General features: G+C 38.6%; 1 protein-coding gene across 1 annotated transcript in view; it reads right to left on the bottom strand.

Moving 5' to 3' along the window:
• Window positions 1-1,479: 1,479 nt before the first annotated feature.
• The window catches only part of KLF13 (KLF transcription factor 13), a 33,031-nt gene continuing 12,071 nt past the window's right edge, over window positions 1,480-22,439 (bottom strand). Inside the window, exon 2 of the mRNA XM_058811359.1 lies at window positions 1,480-6,974. Within this exon, the coding sequence (XP_058667342.1) occupies window positions 6,682-6,974 (293 nt within the window). The 3' untranslated portion in view covers window positions 1,480-6,681. The remainder of the gene's footprint in view (window positions 6,975-22,439) is intronic.

The raw sequence follows: 22,439 nt of genomic DNA, 5'->3' as shown, positions 1-22,439 counted from the left end.
ACTCCATCCTTTTTCTGTTGCATGCATTGAGAAACCTATTCAGAAAATTCCTCCCTTTCTCTTTATCCTCTTAGCTGTGCCAGCAGTGCAGTGTAGCTGGCTAAACACATATGCTTGCCTGCTTCAACTCTTGCTTAGCTCCCTTCTCTGCTGCTCTTGGAAAACATGCTCCAGTTTCTGCTCATCTCCAAAGGTGCTGCCTTGCTTGCTTACTCTGAAATTCTGCAGAAAGCCCCACATGGATTCTGGTGCTGTACAAGCCTCTCAAGTCAGCTGCTACAAACACTTGTCTCATTGTCTTCACCTCATTTTTATTTCAGTCTTCATCTTCTCTCACATTTTTATCTCTTTCTATTGACTGTGTATTTATATTTATGTCACTTTAATCTCTTACAGTCAACTAGCAAATCATGCCATGGGTGTGGTTCCTTGAAAAGCCAGCACAGTGAATCTTAAGGTGGATTACTTTGAAGACAGAAATTATACACAGGCAAATGGAAATAGGAAAATCCCACCCTAATTCTAGCACTATTCTTGCTTCTCTTCTGAAATGCTGGACTCCTGCCAAGTCTATGAACATTTCATGGCAAACACTGAGTCACAGGCAAGACAGAAACCCTTGCAAGACAAATAAAGGAGGCAGGAGAGATGCACACTCCTTGCATTTAGGAACCTGGAGAGGACAGAATGTGTTAATGCACATTTCAGACCAAGGGTACCTGGGCAGGGAGGCACATTACAGTATCAAGGCAGCAACTCCAGACTATGTACAGGCATCGTCCTTTGGAGGGAATTGTTTCCCTTTTCTTCCTTCTAGCAAGTTCAGGAAACAATCTCTGACTGCACTTCTGTTATCAAGCACGAGGTGGATCTTTCATTGTAGGAAGACTTTGGGAATGCCACTGTTTAGGGCCTGTTGTAACAAACAGTGCCTAGAAGCCTTGTGTAACCTCTGTTCTCTAGAAACTTCAGATTCCTTCCTTCACATCTGCCAATGCCTTATGTTTTTGAGAAAGTTGCTCAAATTTGTGTTTCAATTTTCTTATCTTTAAAATTAGGAAAGAACATTTCAGGATACTGTGAGGTTACATTACTGTTTTGACATGGTATTGCCACTTGCAGAGATGATATCAGAAATTTGCAAAGAACTGAGCTTTGAAAGAAAGGATGGCTGACTCTCTCAACTTTAGGTCACACATATCAATCCCATAACCATCTTGTAAAAATTGCAATATATACCACCTTTGAGAAAGGAATTTCACTATGCAACTACAAAATACCAGCTAAAGCACAGAATACAAAGCAAACATCACAAAAACTTTCAAACATTAAAAGAAATCCCATTTTAAACAATAGCAGTGGGTGAAATTTAAATAAAGACACCAAACAAGATATCAAGTCTCAAATGAACAGCAGAAATATTAATAATTGATGCTTTTTAGGTGATAAATAGAGAAGGAAATTAATAGAAAACCAATATTTCATAGTTATAAGTTTTATTTTCGAAAATGTAAACCTCACTAACCATGCATACAAGTTAAGACAATATTTTACAGTTCTTAATTTTCTTCCTTTTTTAATTTTTTTCCTTTTATAGTTGCATAGGACATTATCACAATATATAACTATGCAATACAAAATACATAAAAAGTTACAGCAGAGCAAGAATAGATGAACATATAACTGTACAACTGTAATACTTCAATGTAGTGATTTAAAGAGTTGAAAAGTGAGCCACAGAAGCTTTCATGTGCTGCTGACAAGCCTGTACAAGTGAGGGTGACACTGGCAGCTTTACAGCTCACTGCAACTGAAAGTTTAGCTGTGAACACGTGCACGCTCCCCCACTCGGGCATGTGCTGCTGGAAAAGCACATGTGCACACACACATGTCCCCCACATGTACAATGTACACAAGTACATGCACCTGTAACCAGAGATGAAACTCAACCACAAATCTCCAACAGGTTCAAAAAGTCCAAATGCAATGGCATGTGGATCTAGGAATTTGGTTCAGGCCCATCACTAGTTATAATGAAATGGATACCTATTTTTGCTCTGTGGACATCCCTTCATTGGTCAGTGTGTAGTATAAACACACTGCTGGGTATTTATGTATACACACATACACTATACAATATACACATATATATCTATTTTTATATATATATGTGCATATGCTTATATAAATCCATATATATAAATAAATATATATTTATAAAAACCTATACCAGTGGATGGGCTTTTGCATTCTATATTCTGGCTTATGGGATAAACAAGAATAATTTGGGTATTTTATTCTGCCTAAGGCTATAGCTCTTATCCCCGAGAGTTACAAATACCAATGTTCATCATACCATTCACTGACATAGACTAGATGTTAGCACCTAATGCACAAACAGATGGTGTGATGGAGTAAAAGAGCACCTGAAAGTTAGTTTGTAGGCATGACCTGATGAAATTAGTAAATCTAATGGCAATGAAAAGGCAAAAACAACACTGCACTTCACAAAGTACAAATCCTGTAACTCATGACAAAACACTGGAGACGAGCAGTTGTGAAACAGGTATGCACCTCACACAGCCTTTACTGCCTGGCTGTGTGAGACAAGGAGAGTGCTGAATGTCTGGGTAGAGGGTGATGAGGTTTAAAGGTATGCAGAGGCTTTCATAGTTACAACTTCTCGCAAGGGTTAATGCAGTAAAGAGGGTGGGATACAGACAGGAATTAGGCATTACCATCAAACAGAGGCTTCTGATGACTTGTCATAAATATATACCTTTGCAGTTATGTAAACAGGTACTAGGTATGTATTGTAAAAGCAAGGAATAATTAATTTGCAGATACAAAAAATTCTCACAAAATCTAGCTGCCAGGAATTTACCAAGACTGCTTTCTAAGAAGCAGGATGGAAACTGAATTCATGTTGCCATTAGGCCTTTGCATAGGGAGAGGTTAATGGAAGGGGTGAATGAGTTTCTAAGAGCATCTTCAGTTTCACCTGGTAGCGAGGTGATGATTTTCACTTGCACCTATTTCCTGTAGAAAGGCAGTCCAACTCAACACTTAGAGAAATTAGAATCATGGCTGGAGAAAAACAAACTTTCCAGGGCTTTCTTAATAATAATAATAAAGCTGTTGCTATAATCTGAAATGGAAAAAAAAATCACAGCAATGTATTTCGTGAGAACACCTCAACAGATTGCACGGGGAAAGGAGGAGGCAGGAGAGATGCACACTGCCCCAGATGGAGAAACCTGCACTTTGCCAGAGCACTATTTCCTGAGTGTGACATGCTTGTTGCTGTGCCAGAGGATCAATTTAGATTACACTGCTGGGTGAAACAACAGAAAGGTAAGAATCTGAGGTTAGTTTGGATCAGCAAACAGATTTCAAAACATAATTTGAGCTATTCTGACTTCTCATGTCTGCAAAACTCAGGAGGAACCATCACGAGAATGGAGTCCAATGACCTTGCTGATCATCAGACATTTCTAGCAGATGCTAGAAAGGCCCATTCTTTTCTCATATGAAAATATTAAGAGAAGTTTTTGTTTACATTCAGTTTTGGAAAATACTAGTGGTTTGGAATTTATAATTTTATCCTAAAACTATAAAGTTTTAAACCTCTAATGGAAATATTTGAAACTCTATCTGGGATTTTAAAACACAGTAACTTGACTGTCAGCCTAATACATCCTGAGGTATTTACAGCTGAGATGTAAAAACAAAACAGTTTTAATGACCAATTTCAGAGTATTTTCTGAAATTGTTCTTATGTTGGCTATATACAGGCCCATGGTGTTCTCATTAAAAGAACTGACTTAACTCAAAATTTATTTTCTCCTGCTTAAACTTGAAAAATTATTAGCAAAATCTATGAAGTATATGAGTAAAATATTACTTAACTGTTTGAGTTAGAGATTACATAGTTCTCTGTCCCTCAGATTAGGTTGTTCCAAAATCTTTATATCCTACAATCTCAGTAGTGATAAAACCTGGTGCAAATATTCCTTCTTCAGGCTAGTAAAACAACTTGTTTGTTATGCATAAACTGATTCATAGGAATTATTAAGTCCTAAATAAATGAAATTGAGTGGTTCCTCCTTTCCTGAAGATTAAATGATGCTCTTGTTTGAACAGGTGATTTTACAGCAAAATGAACTGGGAACATGAAGCCTATAATGTTTGCCAATACTGAGTGCTCCTTTTGATTTTCTTGTTCCCCCGCTTCTCCATATACCTCTCTTAAGGTATAATGATAATGAGAAATGAGTTTGACTTGTTTTGAAGTATGTGCACAAGACAGAGCTGACCTGTAGAATTCCGTGAGCTAGATGTCTGAAATGTCTCTCCACTAACTGCAGCACAAGAGCACTTCTAGGAGTGACAGAAATTATTGGAATATGAATTCCTGTTACCTGAATTCTATCAAGTTGTTAAAATTGTGTATCTCAGCACATGACATTAAAAAAAAAAAAGAAAATAGGAAATCTTTTGAGGCCAACAGATCTGGTTTTCCCCTAACTCCAGAGCTTGGGCAACTCACCACATTAACTCTATTTGTCATCTTGCAAAAAACCCTTATTGTGTTCTTTCATTTTCTGTGAAATGAAACAGTAGAATTGTGCCTGTCACAACTTCCAATTCAAAGGGGGAAATTAACAGAGGTGAAATCTGGAGCAAATGAACGTGAAAAAAATACTGAAACATCTGCATTTGTTTAGATTTATAGTTGTATTTGTATTGATAAATACTCAAGAGTATTTATTTGTACAAATAATAGAAGGTGTAGTATTAGGAATAATGTATATTATGGAAGTACCTATGAAACTACTTGGAAATCTATATTAGCTTCTCACAGTTAACATACAGTACAATAAAACCTTGCAAAACTGGATCAATGCAAAGCAGCAAGTAAGATACAGGTTCAAGGGGAATCTGGAGGCATTCACTTAATATCAAACAACTGGTTTGGCATAGAGAGTTTCTTTTCACCATGCTACACTTAACTGCATTTATACCCTACAGAAAAAAAAAAAAACAAACCAAAAACCAAACAGCAAAAATTCCCAAATTCCAGAATCAAAAGGACCTGAATTGATAATATGCACCATCAGACCCAGACAAACCAAGGAATGTGTATTTGCTGCCAGTGAGGTTTTCAGTACATCACTATGTTTCTGGTCTGTTACTATATTTTCTACCATATAAAACATGAAAATCCTTGTGCTCTATCTAGTGTTAGATATTTGAAAGTTATTGCAAACTAGCCAATATTTTCTTTCTGTTATTAAGCAGAAATAAGAGCACCTTGCTTTATGCTGGTATGTGTATTTTTGAGAAACTTGAAGTAGTGCTGAGCTATAATGTAATTTTATTTTAAACTTAAAAATGCATATTTTATTATTCCAGTCAGAAGATACCTTATGATTTTCACTTCCTTCTATTAACAACCACAATTTTGATGCAACAGAATACAGAAACTATGTCTTGGCCTATTTTTCCTTCTAAGATACAGCTGTACAGTAGGTAAGTACCTTGATAACAGTTTTGGTGGGCATTGGTTCAGTAATGCTATTTCCGTAGTTAATTAATAAACAAAACAAAACAAAGGAAGAAGAAATAAAGAAAATTGTTCAAGTCAGTGTGGTTCGATTGAATATTCTGTTGGTCCCATACTGAACAGGCAGTGCACACAGCTTAACAGCTTGGAGAGAGTTGACAATAGAATGCCTCCAAGATTCCAGCCACCTTGCCATAAAACGTTACCCAGTGTAAATTTGTTTCTTTGTGATTTAGGTTACTCATTTAAGGCATCTTGTTGAGAAATTTTTCTCAGAATTTTATCTATCATGAAATAAACCAACAAACAAGTTTATCAACGTCACAGAGATTTTTGCAATTGGAAGTTGGCTTTGGAGCATCTTCAGCAGAAGTGAGAAGACAACTTGCTACCATAGGCAGAGGGCAGCTTGAAGAAAGACAAGATTCCTGTCTGGAGGTTCCCCAACACAGGCATATAATCAGGAAAATGAGCAATGGAAGAGTCCAGTACTACATTCCAGTATTAGGCTGGTTTCTGTATTGTTTGTTTGTTTTTTATTTTTTCCCCAGTGTGTGAAAGAACCTAACAAAAAGCTTCTGAGTGCAATTATATTTACAGAGTAAGGCTGTGGTTAGGGTATGTCTTCATTGTAATTATTGTGTAACATAAATATCCATCCCTGAGAAAGGAGAAGGGGGACATAAATCCAACACAGTTGATTTTTAAGTGTATGTATGCTCATATTGTGCAATCCAGTTTTACAAACTACTTCAACACCTGAGGTGAATTAAGCAGATTTTTTCCTTTTTTTTAGATTTTTTTCATTTTCTTATAAAGAATAATGAAGAGGATCCATATATGGTTGCAAAATATATGAAATATGGAGACAGCAGGAGTCGCTATGTGTAACATGTAAGTTTGTCTGTCCATGAGGTTAGAATAGCCACTTGTATGGTCGGGTAAAGAAAATCTGACTAAAAATTGCAGTGGGAGGCAGCTATTTACTGATTTTTAAAAAAGAGAGGGCAGGAACTGAAGGAGGGGAAGCAACAGAATTTTTTAAATGTGTGCAACACCAACAAAACTCCACGTTAGGTATTAGAGGCAAAGTGCTGACATCCAGTGCAGGTAGGCTATGGGGAGCTGGCGGGGCTGATCGTGGGGCTGGAGGCGTCCGAGCGGCTGTAGTCACTGACAGAGCCTGTCCTGGAGCCGCTGCCGCTCCGCCTCTTCAGCATGCTGGGGTGGAAGTTGGCGTGACGCCGGGCGTGCTTGGTCAGGTGGTCGCTGCGCATGAAGCGTTTCTCACACAGCGGGCAGCTGAACTTCTTCTCCCCGGTGTGAGTGCGGTAGTGCCGGGCCAGCTCATCCGAGCGAGCGAACTTCTTGTTACAGCCCTGCCAGCTGCATTCAAAAGGCCGCTCACCTGCAGAGAGCAAACACGGCACGGTTAGACGGGAGAGCAGTGTCTTCCATGGGCTATTTTTTTGTATGCAGAATATAGAATAAAAAGGTTGGAAGCAGGGTGAATGTCATTTGGCACTAAGTGGATGGAGGTGTTATCCTCTGCCAGAGCAGGCTGCTGTGGTATTCCAGCCCACTTAAAAATGCTGTCAGACCAGTCATAAACCTTGTTTGATAACTGGGTCTTCAGGGATGCTGGGCTCCTGATCCTTTCATGGATATCTCATATCTCTTGTGTCTGTTGAACTTTATGACTTAATAATAGCTGTACTGAGCTTTATAGTATATTCACTTATTCCTCCAAGCTGTCCCTATGTGTCTGACCAAGTGCTGAAGTTAAGAAGGCATGATGAGGTCTTCTCCAGCTATTTTAAAAGTTATAGTAAAAATGCAAAATGGCAATTTTGAGGCAGTGGATGTGATGTATTCTCCACAGCTGTGCCTGTGGTTTCTGCATTTGCTACAAAGTACTGCAGTTTCCCTTGTTCACTGCCTTGGGTCTCACTCAAGTGAGGTGGGGGTGCTGTATTCCAGTAGGGGACAGGTGTCACCTTGAGGGTACCAGCCTTTTTTGAATAGCTAACATAAACCTCATAAGCTGTGGCACTTAAGCGTGGAGCAAAGAGCAGTGAGCTCACAGAAGGAGCCATCTGGTGACCTGGTGCAGCTCTGAACAGATCTCAGCCGTGGGACAGAGGCCTGGCGCTGCTTTAGGGCCATGCACTGTGGTAGATGTGCAGTCTAGGAAGCTCTGCAGAAGCTGCAGAGAGAATTAGCATTGTTGTTGGGTAGATGGGTATCTGGAATCTATTCCCAGCTTCATCACTGATGTGCTGCATATGAGGAAGAACCTCATGCTTCCATCCTTAATTTCTTGATTTCATAAAAATGAAAACGTTGAATCATGAAATTTGCTGTCTACTACTTCTGCTTATTGGTTTGGTTCTTACTGTCACTGCATCTGAACATCATGTGTTCTTTAATTGTTATTAATTGAGAACATCTTATTCTTTTGTGAATACCTAAATACATAGACTTAGCATTTTTGGTAGTTGTAATTTTAGTAACTTCCCACTTGCACTAATCCTAATGTTTCTAATTCTGAATAGCCTGTTCCAGAGTCCCAGAGAGCCACATAAATTCTAGACAAAGCTAAGAAATAGAAGTTCTCTCCACAGTACACTGAATAGGAAATAAAGAAAGAAAATCGCCTCCTGGAGAAACTCAATACACCTTAATTAAAACTGTCTGAGATAAAAATTGACCCCAGCAAATCTTCAGTCTAAGCAGCCAATAATCTGCTTAAAATTCACAGATTTGGCAATAACATTTATCTCCAGAATCTGCTCAGGAGGCTCCTGCTCAGAAAAATTGTTCTGTAGGTTCCTTTTCTCTCTGTTCATGAGGCCTCCAAGATACTTCAGACAAATCTCAGTGTCTCAATGAACAGACAAGCAAGTCCTTTTAAAATAGGATTTTGTTCAATAATCTGGAGAAAACAAGTTTCCCCAATGTTTCCTTGATTATTTAGGAAAAAGACCATAGCTCATTAAAACAAATTGCTCTTAAGCACATGTGGTGGATTTCATTACACCTACAACCACAATGCATAATGCAGTGGTTGCATCTGTGCAGTACACACAGATGTTGTATGGAGAACTGTGACCACCCTGCCTAGGGACTGCATAAGGCACCAAAGATGAACAGACGTAGAGCCTAAAAATCTCAGGGTTACACAAATGAATTTAAGAATAAAACAACAACCAACTGGATTTAAAGGATATAATCTTGTTGCATAAAATAACCCATGCAAATCCATTCAGTGTCTTCCTTAGCCTTATTCTGGCTGCAAACTGTCAGGGACTGAACTCTCCATCTCTGCTAGAAACAGAAAACAAAAGTATTCTGGCTGTTTGTCATATATCCAGTTGTGTTCTTAGATATGTTCCTCCCTGTGGTGGGACATGCCTGGGGTGTGACAGCCCTGTTGTGTGACCACATTCACTGGTCTTGTCCCTATGTTTTGGTCATAGTAGAGATATACATCTAAGAGGGCTTTAAACTCCTGGGAAGAAGGGCAGTGAGGCATGGTCTTGGGTAGATGTGGCCTGCAGAATCAGAGTTCCTCATCCCTGAGCTATGGCATCAGTTTTTGCTAAGACAATCGTCTTTGGAGCTTTCTATTGTCTGAGTTAACATTTCTGTTTATTTTCATTACAAATGGTATCATCAAATGTTCTTCACTTGAAGAACTGTCCCATGAAGAGAGTGCTTTCAGACAAGGAAAGCAAAAGTTTTCATGCAATGTTTTGCATTGCTGTTGACACCACCATGAGGCAGAGGGAAAATGGCACCTTCTGTTCTGATCAGTTTAATGGCACCAGCTGGTCCTGTCCATGATTCTAGCATTTGGGAGCCACCAGTAGGCACAACATTCCAGTTCCTAAAGAGGGACATGCTTCTGAAGCAGGATTGTGTAAGCTCAGTGTTATCCAGCACTAGCAGGTGATGAAGGCATTGCACAACTCATCTCCCCTTCTCTTCACTGCACATCAGGTCTGGTGAGAACATTCAGGTTCCCACTCATCTGTCTGATTTGATGTTGACGGTGGTGAGGATTTGGGTGCTGAGCCAAAAAATGTGGTATTTCTTCCACTATATTTCCACAAATCCTGTACTTCTCCTTCCTAGGGACTATTTTCCCCCTCAGTCCTCTCTAGTTTTCATTTTATATCTTTTTGGTACTTGGTTTTAAGTTTCTTGGCCAAGTGATTTTCCACTGACAGCTGGCATCACTCTAGTAGTGCTAACAGTTCTTTAGAGTACTTCCCAGCTTTGTTGAGGTTTAGCAATTTCTCTTCAAAGAAAAAGTGTATTGTGAGGAAATGCTGGGTGCCTTGTGTGAAGATATAAGAGTCATTTTTATTGTTCATAAAAAATTAGTACACAGTCTGGAACAAAGTTGCTGGGGGGTATTAATTAAGGCAAGACCCAGCTGCTGCTCCAAAACCACACATGGAAATTCACAGTCTGTCATCATTCTCATCTCTCAAGCAGAAGGGATGTGGTTTTCTGTGCAGGTAAGTTACCTAAATGTCCTTTTACCAGCAGTAAAGCAATCAACAGAATGAGAGATTATATGAATTGATTGCTTAATCTCATTAGGGAACATGCAGCCACAGTACAACGTTCTTACATAAGCAATAACTCATGGACATGTTGTACTCAACAGAGAGCTTTCACCATTAAAATGGCTGTAACATGACACAATAAGAATTCTTTCAACTCCATTTCAGGCAATGTTGAAGTCAGAATTTTACCTTTATACACTCAGTGAAGAATTTGATCTTATAGATAATTGTAGAAGTGTTTTCAAGTATCTTAGATATGGCAGGAACACATCAAGCATGTGAATATGTATACTGAGAGTCTTAATGCTGTGCCTTGGCAGCAGCAGTATCTTTGTGCATTATAAGCCTTACGAACAGGTCTCCAAGAGTTGTAAGTTTCCAAAAGATAAAGGTGCTTGAAAATAAATTAATCAAAATGCAGCTCTGCCTTCTTTATCTTTGGAGACGCAGGCAAAAGATGCATTTCAAAGATAAGGAATACTGCAATCTTTTTTTACCATTTAAAATAGGTTTGAATATTCATGTTCCAAATTTTGCTAAATGGTAACCCTCCTAGCTCCTTTGCCAGGGCACATGGCATCTAACTTGTGTTTAAGTTACACAAACTGATGGAAAAACATCACATTGGAGAATTAGATTCTGCTGATCTCAACTGAAAATTACACAAGCAAGAACATTTTTGGCTTTTTCCTGACCTTCATCCAGTAAAAAAAAAAAGCAGGTAGTGTAAAGGCACATTAAGAAACTTGCAGTGCTCACCAAGTGAAAGTACATGAGCTCTGCAGGTGCACAGAGTTCTGAATTCCTTTCAGGGGCACAGGCCTTGCTGCTCATTGTCTGGCAGAGCAGCCTGCCAAAGGAAACCCAGAGTTGCCTGGGCTATAGAAACGGCATTAAAAAAATGCACCTCTATCCTCTCTTGCTGGAAAGGATTCGGAAGTAACTAGAGCCAGCCTGTTCTTATGATATTACATAAAGGTCCTTTGTATTATTCTGTATTTTTCAACCATTGTATAGTGAGGCAACTGTACGTAGTTATGGGAAACAAAATCTAAAGAGATGGTGGCACCAGATCTGATGTCTACTGAGCTTGATTTGTACAATCCTTTTAGTGCACATATAGTTTTAAGGACTCTTTTCCTATATAGACAGCCTCCTGCACAGACCCTGGAGTAATCTGTTTTCTGCTTCAGCAATTCATCTGTCTGATATCCAGCATCTGAATATCAATTTAAAAAGACAGCAAGTACTGCCTAAGCATACTTTAAAAATAACCTAATATTGACTGAAATGCCCAAACAGTTTGAGACAATTATGAACCTAACCATTTTCCAACTTATAATGCAAAGATTAGACAATTGTATGTGAAGAATTTGAAGTGTGCTATCCACTGTCCTACAGATTACAGTAGGACAGATTATCAAGTCAAACCACATACTGGGGGCTATTTTTTTCAATTTACCTCATGTAATAGCTCTGCACATTATGTTAGCATGTTCAAGCACATGTCAAGGCCATGCAGTAACAAAGAAATTTGTATCCGGGGAATTCAATGAGTGTCTGCAAAACCAGAAACAGTAAACCAGAAACAATTTTCTGTGATCTTTAATCTGTTCTGCTGCTTTCCAGAACAGGGTTGAATGTTGTTATAAAAACAGACTAGAAGCTTGAACATGCCACTGGATGCTATTCTTATATTTCTACATTTTCATATACATAATTAGGAGTATATTTAGAAACACAGATCAGCAGGCTGGGTGGGGAGGACGAGGGGCAGACAGTTAAGAGATGTGACTAAAGAGGTTTTCCTCCAGGAAAGGAAATGCTATCTTGGGAAAAACATTTAGCCAAGCAGACTATGCTCCTTGAGATGGGGCTATTACTTGGAAAAAACCAAACAAAAAACCCTCCAAAAAATGAGGAAAGATCATTCTTCAATAGTACTGACATGTATTTATGGCTATTTTAATTTCTGATATTCTCTTGTTTATAAAAAAGTTCTTTTGCATGGTCAAAAAAAAAGCCATAATCTCAGTGCAAGAGAGAATAAGGCTTTGATGTTAGGCAAATGGTGGTTTCTTTATCAAGTATTTAAAAAGAGATCAAAAATTTCCAAAGCCTCAGATTTTCAGATTCCTATAAGATGAAACCACTTAGTTTTAAATTAATGACTTAAGGGGTGATATTTCATAACTAAATAAGCCAAATGCAATTGGGTTTTTTTACATCTGCTCTTTGTGTCTGTCCAACAGCTTTGGAGTATCTCGGCCACCTTCACACACATCTAACAGAGGTAGCAGATTCAGCAATATTAAGCTTCACTAGTTCCAGGGAAATGAGCATGTTTTAGCAATGTTCTCAGTGAAAAGAGGAGTTATAGGGTGAATTAGACTGTCACTAGACACCGGAAACCTAGTGTGGAAGTGTGATGTGAATGCCCAAATCCAAGAAAAGCTCCTGTTAGAGTTCCCATCTTACTGAACACTGGCACATAGGACACACAGCAACCGCAGCTAGGTTGCATTAGGACCTGCAGACACAAACATGCAAAGTCCTGCTAATTCCATTATCTGTCATGTGACCTTTTTTTCAGGGACTGGAGTTCTCAGAATTCCTGCAGGCACAAACCCAGGCATCTACAAAGTTCATTCACTTTAAAATGTGCACGTCTTTATTTTGACCTTAACAAATCCAGTCACTACATTTATAAATTACTGGATCTTATGTCTCCTGTGTGCCTAGGAAACTACTACTGAGCAGGACTGCAACAGCTACCATAACATCCATGATTGAAATCCTTGGTCATTTTCTGTACCTCGACATTTTCATTAAGTTATTTAGACATGAATGTTTATTGAAAGGGGAATTTCCAAGTGGCAAGTTTATATTTGAAGTCCATGTGTGTTCCCATTTGCTGTGGAAGTGTTTGTGTTACTCCATCTGGGAGCACAGATTACACCCTGTTACAGCCACAGTAACTAGAACAACTCAAATAGCAAATGACGAGCACACATGGTCAGAGACTATAATGATAACAGCTACAACGCCAGAGAAATATAAGTAGTGAAAAATTCCTGCCCTAGCCTTAACCACAGACAAATCTGTCTGAGAACCAATATAACTCATTTGGTGTGTTTCATGAAGATATCTGGTCCTCTTAAAAAAAAATTAACACTCACTTGCACCAAAATGGAAACAATTTTTTTAAAGCAGATTGCATTCTATCAGTTATATTCTCAGCTTTAATTTCAAACTTGTTTGATAATGTCTTAAAAACACCATTTATAATAATTTTAACTACTTAACTGGATTTTTATCAGCCACATTTGCTTCTCTTTTGTCAAAGCAGAATCATTCAAGCCTATTCCATCTTTTTTTTCCCCCCTCAGGATCCTCCATCACATAATCTTTCTATTGTCTAAAATATGCATCCCATCATATTTACTGAATCTTTTTTCAAGCCCAAGTTGAACTGCTCCAAGTATATATAGCTTACCATTTTTAAAATAACCATGTTTTTTATCCTGTATTTTTGCACAGTGAATTAAAAATCTGAAATTTGATCCTGCTTTACCAAGTCATTTTCTGCCTGCCATTTTAACTCCTGATTGACTCCTGTTTAGTTCTTGCTTCATCTCTGCTGCACACCACTGTGTGTACAGTAAATTAAGTTCTGCGTTCCACTCCCAGCTGAAACCTAGTTCCAGACCATTTCACACAAGCAGCAAGTAGTTAGAAGCTATGTTTCAGGATCTGGAAAATAATTCTTACAGCAAATTTGCTTTAAAATTAAATGGCCACAAATCTAATAAAAGGAAATACTGCTATATTCTTATCTAAGATTTTGAATAGGAAAGGGAAATAAAGGCTAAAACTATGTGAGTAACATTTTGCCTGCTCAATTGAAAAATCAAAAAAACCCATTGAATTGCAGAATTTTGCAAACAAAGAAACCCATAGTAATTTTATTTTTAGTTGACCAAAATGTTTTACTTCTTTCAGTATGGATTTTGTAACACTATTTAAATTCCTTTAGCTCTGGGGACAGTTTTCAAGACAGTGAGGATGTTAATCTGAAATGAATTAATAAAATACACTAACACACAACTTTTCTGAAACAAAAAAAAAAAAAAAAAAGTTCAAACAATTTTCTGACTACTTGTCAGTGAAAAACTGTCCACCAAAAAATGTAGTTCCTGTAGCTCTTGCTAGTAAAGAAATACAAACTTTCTAATATTCTTCATTAACATTTCTTGGCAGCTTTCTATCCATGAAGACATTTTTATTAAGTGACTAACTGGAGATCTGATCTTTGAAGGGAACAACTTCAGTAGGGTTCTTTGAAGGGAACAACTTTGTGCTTTCTACTTCCACTAAACTCCCTGTGTTTATAAGCACAAGGGAATTCCAAAGACAGCCAAGGGTAATGACCATGAAAGTTTATCCTTCACAGAGAAATCTTGGAATAGATTTTAGATCTATGCTGAAAATGTGGCTGAGAATATGCCCTGTGGCATTGCAGTATGACCCAAAAAGCCTCAGAGATTCTCTACAGCATTTTAAGTACAAGAAACATTTTCTGGAGTTGCGCTGAGCTGCTTTCACTTCCTTCTACTTTTGTCCTCTGGAGTCATTTTGCAAACTGGTGGTAAAGTGGTGCAGTCTTCAAAACACTGGGTCTGTTTTGAGTTCTTCCTTTAAAGAGCTGATGTGCCACACACTGCCATGACAAAGAAACAACCAACCCAAAGCTCATGCTAGAAAGACAAGCACATTTTCCAAATATGTATTTTTATGATCTTCTCTGCACTGCTACAGTACAATTCCATAGATATATAGTGAATTTTGTTTGGTTTTCTTCTCTCTAACTATGCTCACACTGCTGTTCCTTTCTGCAAGAGAGTACTCCAAAACACAGGTAATCTTGCTGGGCAATTGAGAAATTCAATCCTTTCCTATCAACTGAAGATCATGAAAAAGCCCTTAAGGGTTTCCAATTTGAAATTCATATCTGTAGACCTGATCAATGAGATGCTACTTGTTTTACTGCATCCTTGTACTAAGACACAAAATGCCAATATTGGCTTTCTCCTGTGCAGTTTGTTACTTCCTGGTTTCAGAAGAGTTCATGCTCTATCTCCTCCTTACACAACCCTTCCCAGTCTTGTGTGTTCCTTTCGCTTTTGAAACTACAAAAAACCAGTTGCACTAGGCCAGGACTTTGTGAAGCTCTGAAGTAAATTATAACACTACATCAAAACACAGCTGGGGTGGGTGGGGATGTGGATGTGTTAAATATGTTACAGAGTTTTTCTCTTGAAACACAACCAGAGATAAAATCATTAAGGTGAGTTTAGCATACAAGATTACTTCTTTTTATTGCAGGGCCTAGATATATGGACACAAATTTTGAAATCATCCTCTCTAGAAGTAACTGGAGTTTTAAAAGTTATTTCAGCAAAGAAGCTGAATTAGCTGAATAATTGCATGCATTGAACCAACAGCACCTCCATAACTTTCTGAATAATTAATTAACCTGGTCATCCACTCATCACTTAGGTATGAATGTGTGCATCTGATGACTTGATTTGATGCATCAGAAGAATGCAGTGGAATAGAAAAGCCAGCAGAAAGGCAACTCTGAAAGTGAAGGATCAGAAAGGGGGTGTGAGGGAACAGACATGTAATGTCTAAAACACCCCTATGGCTTAAGGATTCCTCATCACTCTTTTAGGCAAGGGTCACAAATCTGCAATTACTAGCAAAATTATGGGAGTTCATTTAGTAAAAGTTGATGAGGGCATCTTTGGTTTTGCTCCCCTCCCCTGCTTCCCATCACAAAACTGCTAGGAGCCACAACAAAGAAGGCAAGAATCAATGTGCTTTCTTGTTGGTATCTAAAGCACTGAAATTTAGCAAAACAGCTCCAAATCCTTAGCAAGGTGTTTCTGGGGCACTTAGGGTTGATCATATACAAACATAGTAAGAGTAGGTCCTCTCAGATGTAAACTTGCCCATTGATACTCTGGGTGTTCTGGTTAGTCATGTTAGGTAAGGAGGAGATGCACACATGTGTCTTCTCACAGAAGTATGAGTATGAAGGATGGTCCCCACATGTCACAGGGCAGGTAGTTTTCTTTTCAGGGCTTCTTTTTTAAAACTTTGTGGGAGCAACTGCATTACTGCTGTATCTTCCAGGAAGCCTTGTCAAAGTCTACATAAATATTACCTCTCTTGACCCTTTTCTGTTGTATTTGCTGTAGTTTTGCTATGTGACTGTACTGATAGCATGGGCACTCACTATCAGTAGAGGAATACCTGTTAGTCTGTAAAGTTGGGAGCAATCAAAACTCTAGCCATCTCCTACTGGTAGGAATCCATCATGCAGAAAAATGGTAATTTAGACAATTGTATGACATGGTGTTTACAATGCATACCATTTCAAAAATAAGGTATTGATCTCCTTATAGTCCTATATGGATTTATCATTGTTACCTAATGCTCTTTGTGGATTCCATTTTAACACTGAAACATAAAGTTCACTATTTCCCTCTCTTTTTTAAAGGTTTGGACACATGACCAAAATGGAGACCTCTCATCTACAAAAAGGGAGAGCCATTAGGACATCTGAGCCATTAGGACACCCATGAGGCTGGAAATGTACCCAACTAACAGGGACAACTTCCATATCTAGGAGAGTGCAGACTGGAATGGACCCTGCCTGCCCCACAGGAATAACTCCCATTGATTGTGCTTCCATTAAGTGCAATGCCTTTGTTTACATGGACTTTGGCCACATCCAATTATAAAAGCAGCATTTTTTTACCTTCTTGCTGGAATATATGGGTAAATAAAGCTCTTATACTGAATACCAATGACAAGCCTAACTTAAAAAATGAAAGGCAACAGCCTCAGTGACAGAGAGTTTATGTTCTAAGATATTGCAAACTAAATGTTGGGATTTCTATCAAACTGAAGCACCAGCAATCGCTGCATATAATTTCTGTTGACTAAGCCTAAAACTCTTACTAGGGCTCCTTATCTCTGAGGCATTAAATCCTAGACCAGTGCTCAGTAAAATAGCTGAAATCCACTAATTTAAAAGAGCAGCAACTTCCACTTGATTTTCTCTCTCCTGTGGCTTGTTCCAAGAATGGAGATCAATAGCTGACAGTCTGACTTTGCATTTAAATGCCAGATAATTAAATTGTGTTATGCTGAAATGATGAAGTGATGAATTCTGGGGAGAGGAAGATGTATCTCAGCTATGTATCATTTGCAAACCACACTGAAGTAGGACACTCAGCAAAGAAGAGAACTCGGTAGTATAGTAGCCCTTTAATTACTGTATTTTTCTAATTTTTTCTACTCAGCTGTAGGAGATGTAATAAAGAAGGATGTAATATGTAATATTATGTAATATTTAAGTAATTTTAAAATTATGTAATATTTATGTAATTTATGCAATGTAATAAAGAAAGATGATTATTTAAACATCTATTGTGATTAGAAAATAAAAAAGCATCTGTAAAAGAGCCTCAAAACACATCTAGGTATTACTGAATGACAAAAAACTAAATGATGGTGATTTTTTTTTCCTTTTCCATTGGTCAATTAAACTTTTAAATAAATATACTTGAAAAGAATACTAAAAATAAAAAAAATCTGTGTGCTAATCAGCAAATCTGACCTATTGCATCACCCCAGCAAAGGAATTTCAGCCTAGAGTTCTTGCCTTGAGCCAAAAATTTGTTGTTTAAGGGACTTTCTTCATTCCTTTCATACAAAGATTGTGGCTTCAGCACAGGTCAGAAAATTCTGGTCTCTTAAAACAGACTAACATTGATGAAGGTATGTGGGATTTTGTTCTTTTTCTGTCTTGTTGATGAGCCAATTCAAACCTTTTAAAGTGACAAGGGACTACAGCAGGGCTCTCCAAATGCACGTAATAATAAAGCACTGTTTTTATTGAACAAGTCCAGTTAAAAGTTGAAAGTAATAATGTGGCCCTTGATGAGTACATATGCTGGACTGAGGCCTTGTTCAGTCACCTGAGGTCTCGTGTTACTCCTGTTGCAGCACCCCAGCAATGCTGTTTTGTTGTCTGCTACAAGCTTTTCAGCTGCACCACTCACCCTATGTTAGAGCAAACAAGGTGATTAATGGCAATGTTATACAGTCAGCAACTGAAGCCAAGAAAACAAACTCCCCAGACTCGATTCTTTCTTCTCCAGGAGGGAAAAATGTCTATCTGGTAGTGGAAACAACAGATCCAAGTGTATCAACAGGGAAGGTGCAATTAAGGTACCAACAGAAGCACAAGTTTTCCATTACCGACTCCTGTCTGGATCCTTCCTGTGCTACCTCAGAACTGCTCAGTCTGTTACCCAGCCCACTCTGCAAACCCAGAACAGCTCCAGATCAGACATCCGACTGTTAGCAGCTCCATGGGAGCTCTGGACTATGACACTCCTTGGCACCCCATCCTTCTTCAGCCCACTCTTTACAGTGGACAAAAACACTACAGTCTCACTACAGGACACTTGCACCTCTCTTTCCAATCTGGGAATTTCTCTTTGTGAAGCCCAGGATTATGCACCAACAGAGTTCACAGGCTCTCAAGCCATTCATTCTCAGTGGTGTGGTCATTGCGTAGAGAAATTATATATGTAACAGAATTAACCAAAGGTACTCATAGATCAAATGGCAGGAACCAAAAATGGCATACAGTGACTTCTTAATGACATAACTTTTTTCACAAGATTCTTTCGCAAATACCTCCATGGATAAAAACTTGAACCTGAAGATGCTCATAGTGCAAGAATGTTTGAAATCAAACTGAAACTTCATAAACCATCCCTGTCTGTACAATGACCACAGGAACAACCTCTGCAGTGGTTTAGACTGCTTTCAATGAAAGTCTCCCTCACAAATTTTTAGTTGCGGCGGCTTTCAAAAAAATTTGCACAGTAATGTTCATGATCTGTGGTTAGACAATGGAAATATTTTAAGTGGGAGAACAATTAAATAGGTAATGACCAATTATATTAATCTGGTGTGAACTCTGAGTGAATTCATGCTTAAATTGGGACACTTTGTCTCCATGAGCTCTGCCCAGCAGTTGCATGAATAGCTGCAAAGAAGGAATCACATGACCTCATGAATCAGTCTTTTCTCTGTTGACATATCAATGACTTTCTTATTATTCTATTCTATCAAAAACAGGATAATGCTTGTAAAAGCAAAGCTTATCAAATTAATGAAAGGCTGTCCTGCTATGCAAAATAACAGACTAAAGGATTATTCATCTAATCTGAGACCTGCACTTTATTTATCTGAGTTCTGGAAGACCATGAATGTCATTTGCCTCCAACTGAAGCGCACATACTTTGGCACGAACAGACCTTGCGGGTAAGTTATGACATTTCATGTGCACAGCAGCTCCCAGGATTTGGGGACAGGATGAGATTTCATTTTGCTAGAAGCCAAGCAAACAGAAGTTAGTGAAGTTGTCTTTGGCTGTAATTGGGAAATGTCTCCTTGTGAACTTTTGAACTGTTCAATCAACAACATCACAGTAACACAGCATGCCTGAAACATGGGGCTTCAGCATTTATAAGCACAGCTAAAGCTGTAAAGCTAAGTGAAAAATCTGATATTGAGAGTTTATTGCAACTGTATGGAAGAAAGAGGGAGTGGGATTTCCTGTTATTTTATTCTCATTCTGGCTGGATTCTTTGCCAGAGAGCAAGGTGGTGTTGAAGTAGTTTATGAGCAGCATCTGCCAATGGCCATATTGAGCATCCAGCTTCAAGGAACAGGCAGCTCTGGAAAGTAGTTTTATGGGCTGATAATCAAACACTAGATCTGTTGCTTGACACAAGGCAGCTACCATTCAAGGTATACATAAAATTATTGCATACATACGAAAATCTTCTGCTCAGATTGGTAAATCACCCTCCCTGTTTAAACAAAGCTTCAGTTTTTTTGTATACCATAGAGGAATTAGGTTATATTGTAACAGTTCTAATGTTCCAAACTGCCCACTTTTAAAACAGATAAATTTTTTAGAAAAAACAATTTGCAATTCAACATCCAACTCTTGCAAGTCTCATTTACATGTTCTATTTTGTAAATGCTTTCCTTGTTTATTTTGCACCTCCTTGCAGCCCCTTCAACCACAGCTGTATGAAAAGGAAAAAAGAGCACAAGTTACCTGCTCCTTTCCAGTCCCAGCTTTTTTCAGTCTTTTCTATGTGTCTCTACCAATATTTTAAGCACATACCCATGCAGGCCTCATTCTCATATCAAATCAGAAAATAAGTACGAGAAGGTTTTCAACACTTCTCTCGTTAACACCTAGAGCGTGACACAGCCAAAGTGCGCCTCAGCTGCTATAGGCACCCCGCCCTCCTGCCCGTTTGATGTCGGCTTTGAGCAGAGCGGGCGCAGACTCGGAGGGAGGCGGCCCCACCAGCTGCGCCTGACGTGTCAGGTCACAGCGTAGGACAGAGGCTATGGCCAGGGCTGGAACTCCATGAATGGAGCGTTTGCTGCATTGTGGAGGATCCAAGTCACGAGCCAATTGTCTGAGTATGACTCTGGATGTGAGACATAACTGAAAAGCTGAGATCTTACGTAGAACACAGACATATTTCAAAGACAGCTTTGCCAAGGGCATCTTGGTATATATAACATACCTTTCAAAAATAGAGAGGTGTTTCCAAAAAACTATCTTACTACGGACTCACAAAGAGTAATCAACTGGATTCCCTTTTTCTTGAGCAAATACTTCTTTTCCTACTTTTCCATCTCAAAAGTGGTATTGAAAGGCACATCTATACTATTTTAAAATTTCTAAAATATACACACATACGCCATGGCCCCTTTAGCAGCTCTGTCTTCCCTTGCCTACTGCACCCATGTCTTCATTGCTTGCCTTTACAGAGCACTCTGTAAAGTGTTAAAACTCTGTTAAACCCAGTTACGTGTCATTGCAGAATATGGTTTATATGTATGAATGATGCCACAAGGGCTGCCCAACAGCCACCATTTTCTCTGTAAGGATTTAAAAACCTTATTCACATGTAAACCATTTCACCTTGTGAGAGATCAATGATTCTTTAGCAGAGATTCTCAATTCTATGGGTCCATATACCTCAGGTAAAAATTCAGTAGCTGTAAATGTAAGCAAGATGTAGTAGAAAGGTCCCTATTACTTCCCAAAATATAAATTCCTAGTGCTCCAGCACATTTATTGCTGCTCTTCTACACTTGTTTGATTAAGTGTGCAGATCTATTCCCCAACAGACCTGCTCCTCTGGGTTAGGAGAGGAAATCCACTGGTCTTTCTGGATTTCTGAGGTGGAGCACCTGTTTCCTGTTTGCAGGAAATTAGTTGACCACATTTAACACGCCTGACGCACAGGGGCTAATGAAGTACTCTAAAATACAGGATTTCATTGTGGCCAAATTTTTTCAGGAGAAGATTCCTGGGACAGGAGACTTCTATGAAATATAATAGGAATTGCACCATTACTATGGAATTCTTGAAGACATCAGTGTCATGTAAGTCTGCAGGCTATCCTAGGCACAGGATATAATTTTTACTTTGAAAAAGATCACAGATTCCCTGCTGTTCTTACTTCCATTTGGACTCTTGCTTAATCTAAATCTAAAGTCCTAAATCTGAGGACCACAAAATTATTTGAACCTTATTTCCTGTCCATATTCCTAGCTCCTGCTGAGCGCAATTCTGGCAACCTTGGGTCTTGGGCTGAGATTCAAGAACTGCAATATGCAGAACAGCGAGGTTCATACACTTGAGTAATCGGGAGGTTCTGTTACAACAGACAGACTGTGAATAAACCCAAAGAAAACAGGAATTGCAGCTTCATGAGTTGTGGTGTTCTACCCTGACTTAGCTTTGAGGGACTGAGATGATCCAATCATTGCTGTTGCAGCTTGACAGTGCCAAATGGGACAGCTTATTATTCATCCCAAAAGATGTGATGCACAAAGTACTTTGAACTTGATTTTCAGCCAATTCGTTGGAACTTGATTCTACTTTCTTTTTAAAATTAGTTTTTAGAGCTCAATTTTAGAATTTGTGAGTAATAGACAAATAAGAGAAAAACTTAGATCTTAGAAAAAAATGATTCATCGTTACACTGCACAAAAGCAGGTATGTGTTTAGCATTTTTTCCAGAAGAGAAATACCTCAGCACTGTAAAGTTATGTACACCATGCTGTCTGCATGCTCATCAAGGTGTGTTTTATAATTAGAAGGGTCAAGA

Source organism: Ammospiza caudacuta, chromosome 10 (assembly GCF_027887145.1).
Source record: "Ammospiza caudacuta isolate bAmmCau1 chromosome 10, bAmmCau1.pri, whole genome shotgun sequence".
NCBI classification, from domain to species: Eukaryota; Metazoa; Chordata; class Aves; order Passeriformes; family Passerellidae; genus Ammospiza; species Ammospiza caudacuta.
Note: the sequence above shows the minus strand (reverse complement) of the source record. Positions and strands in the feature narration are given on the sequence as shown.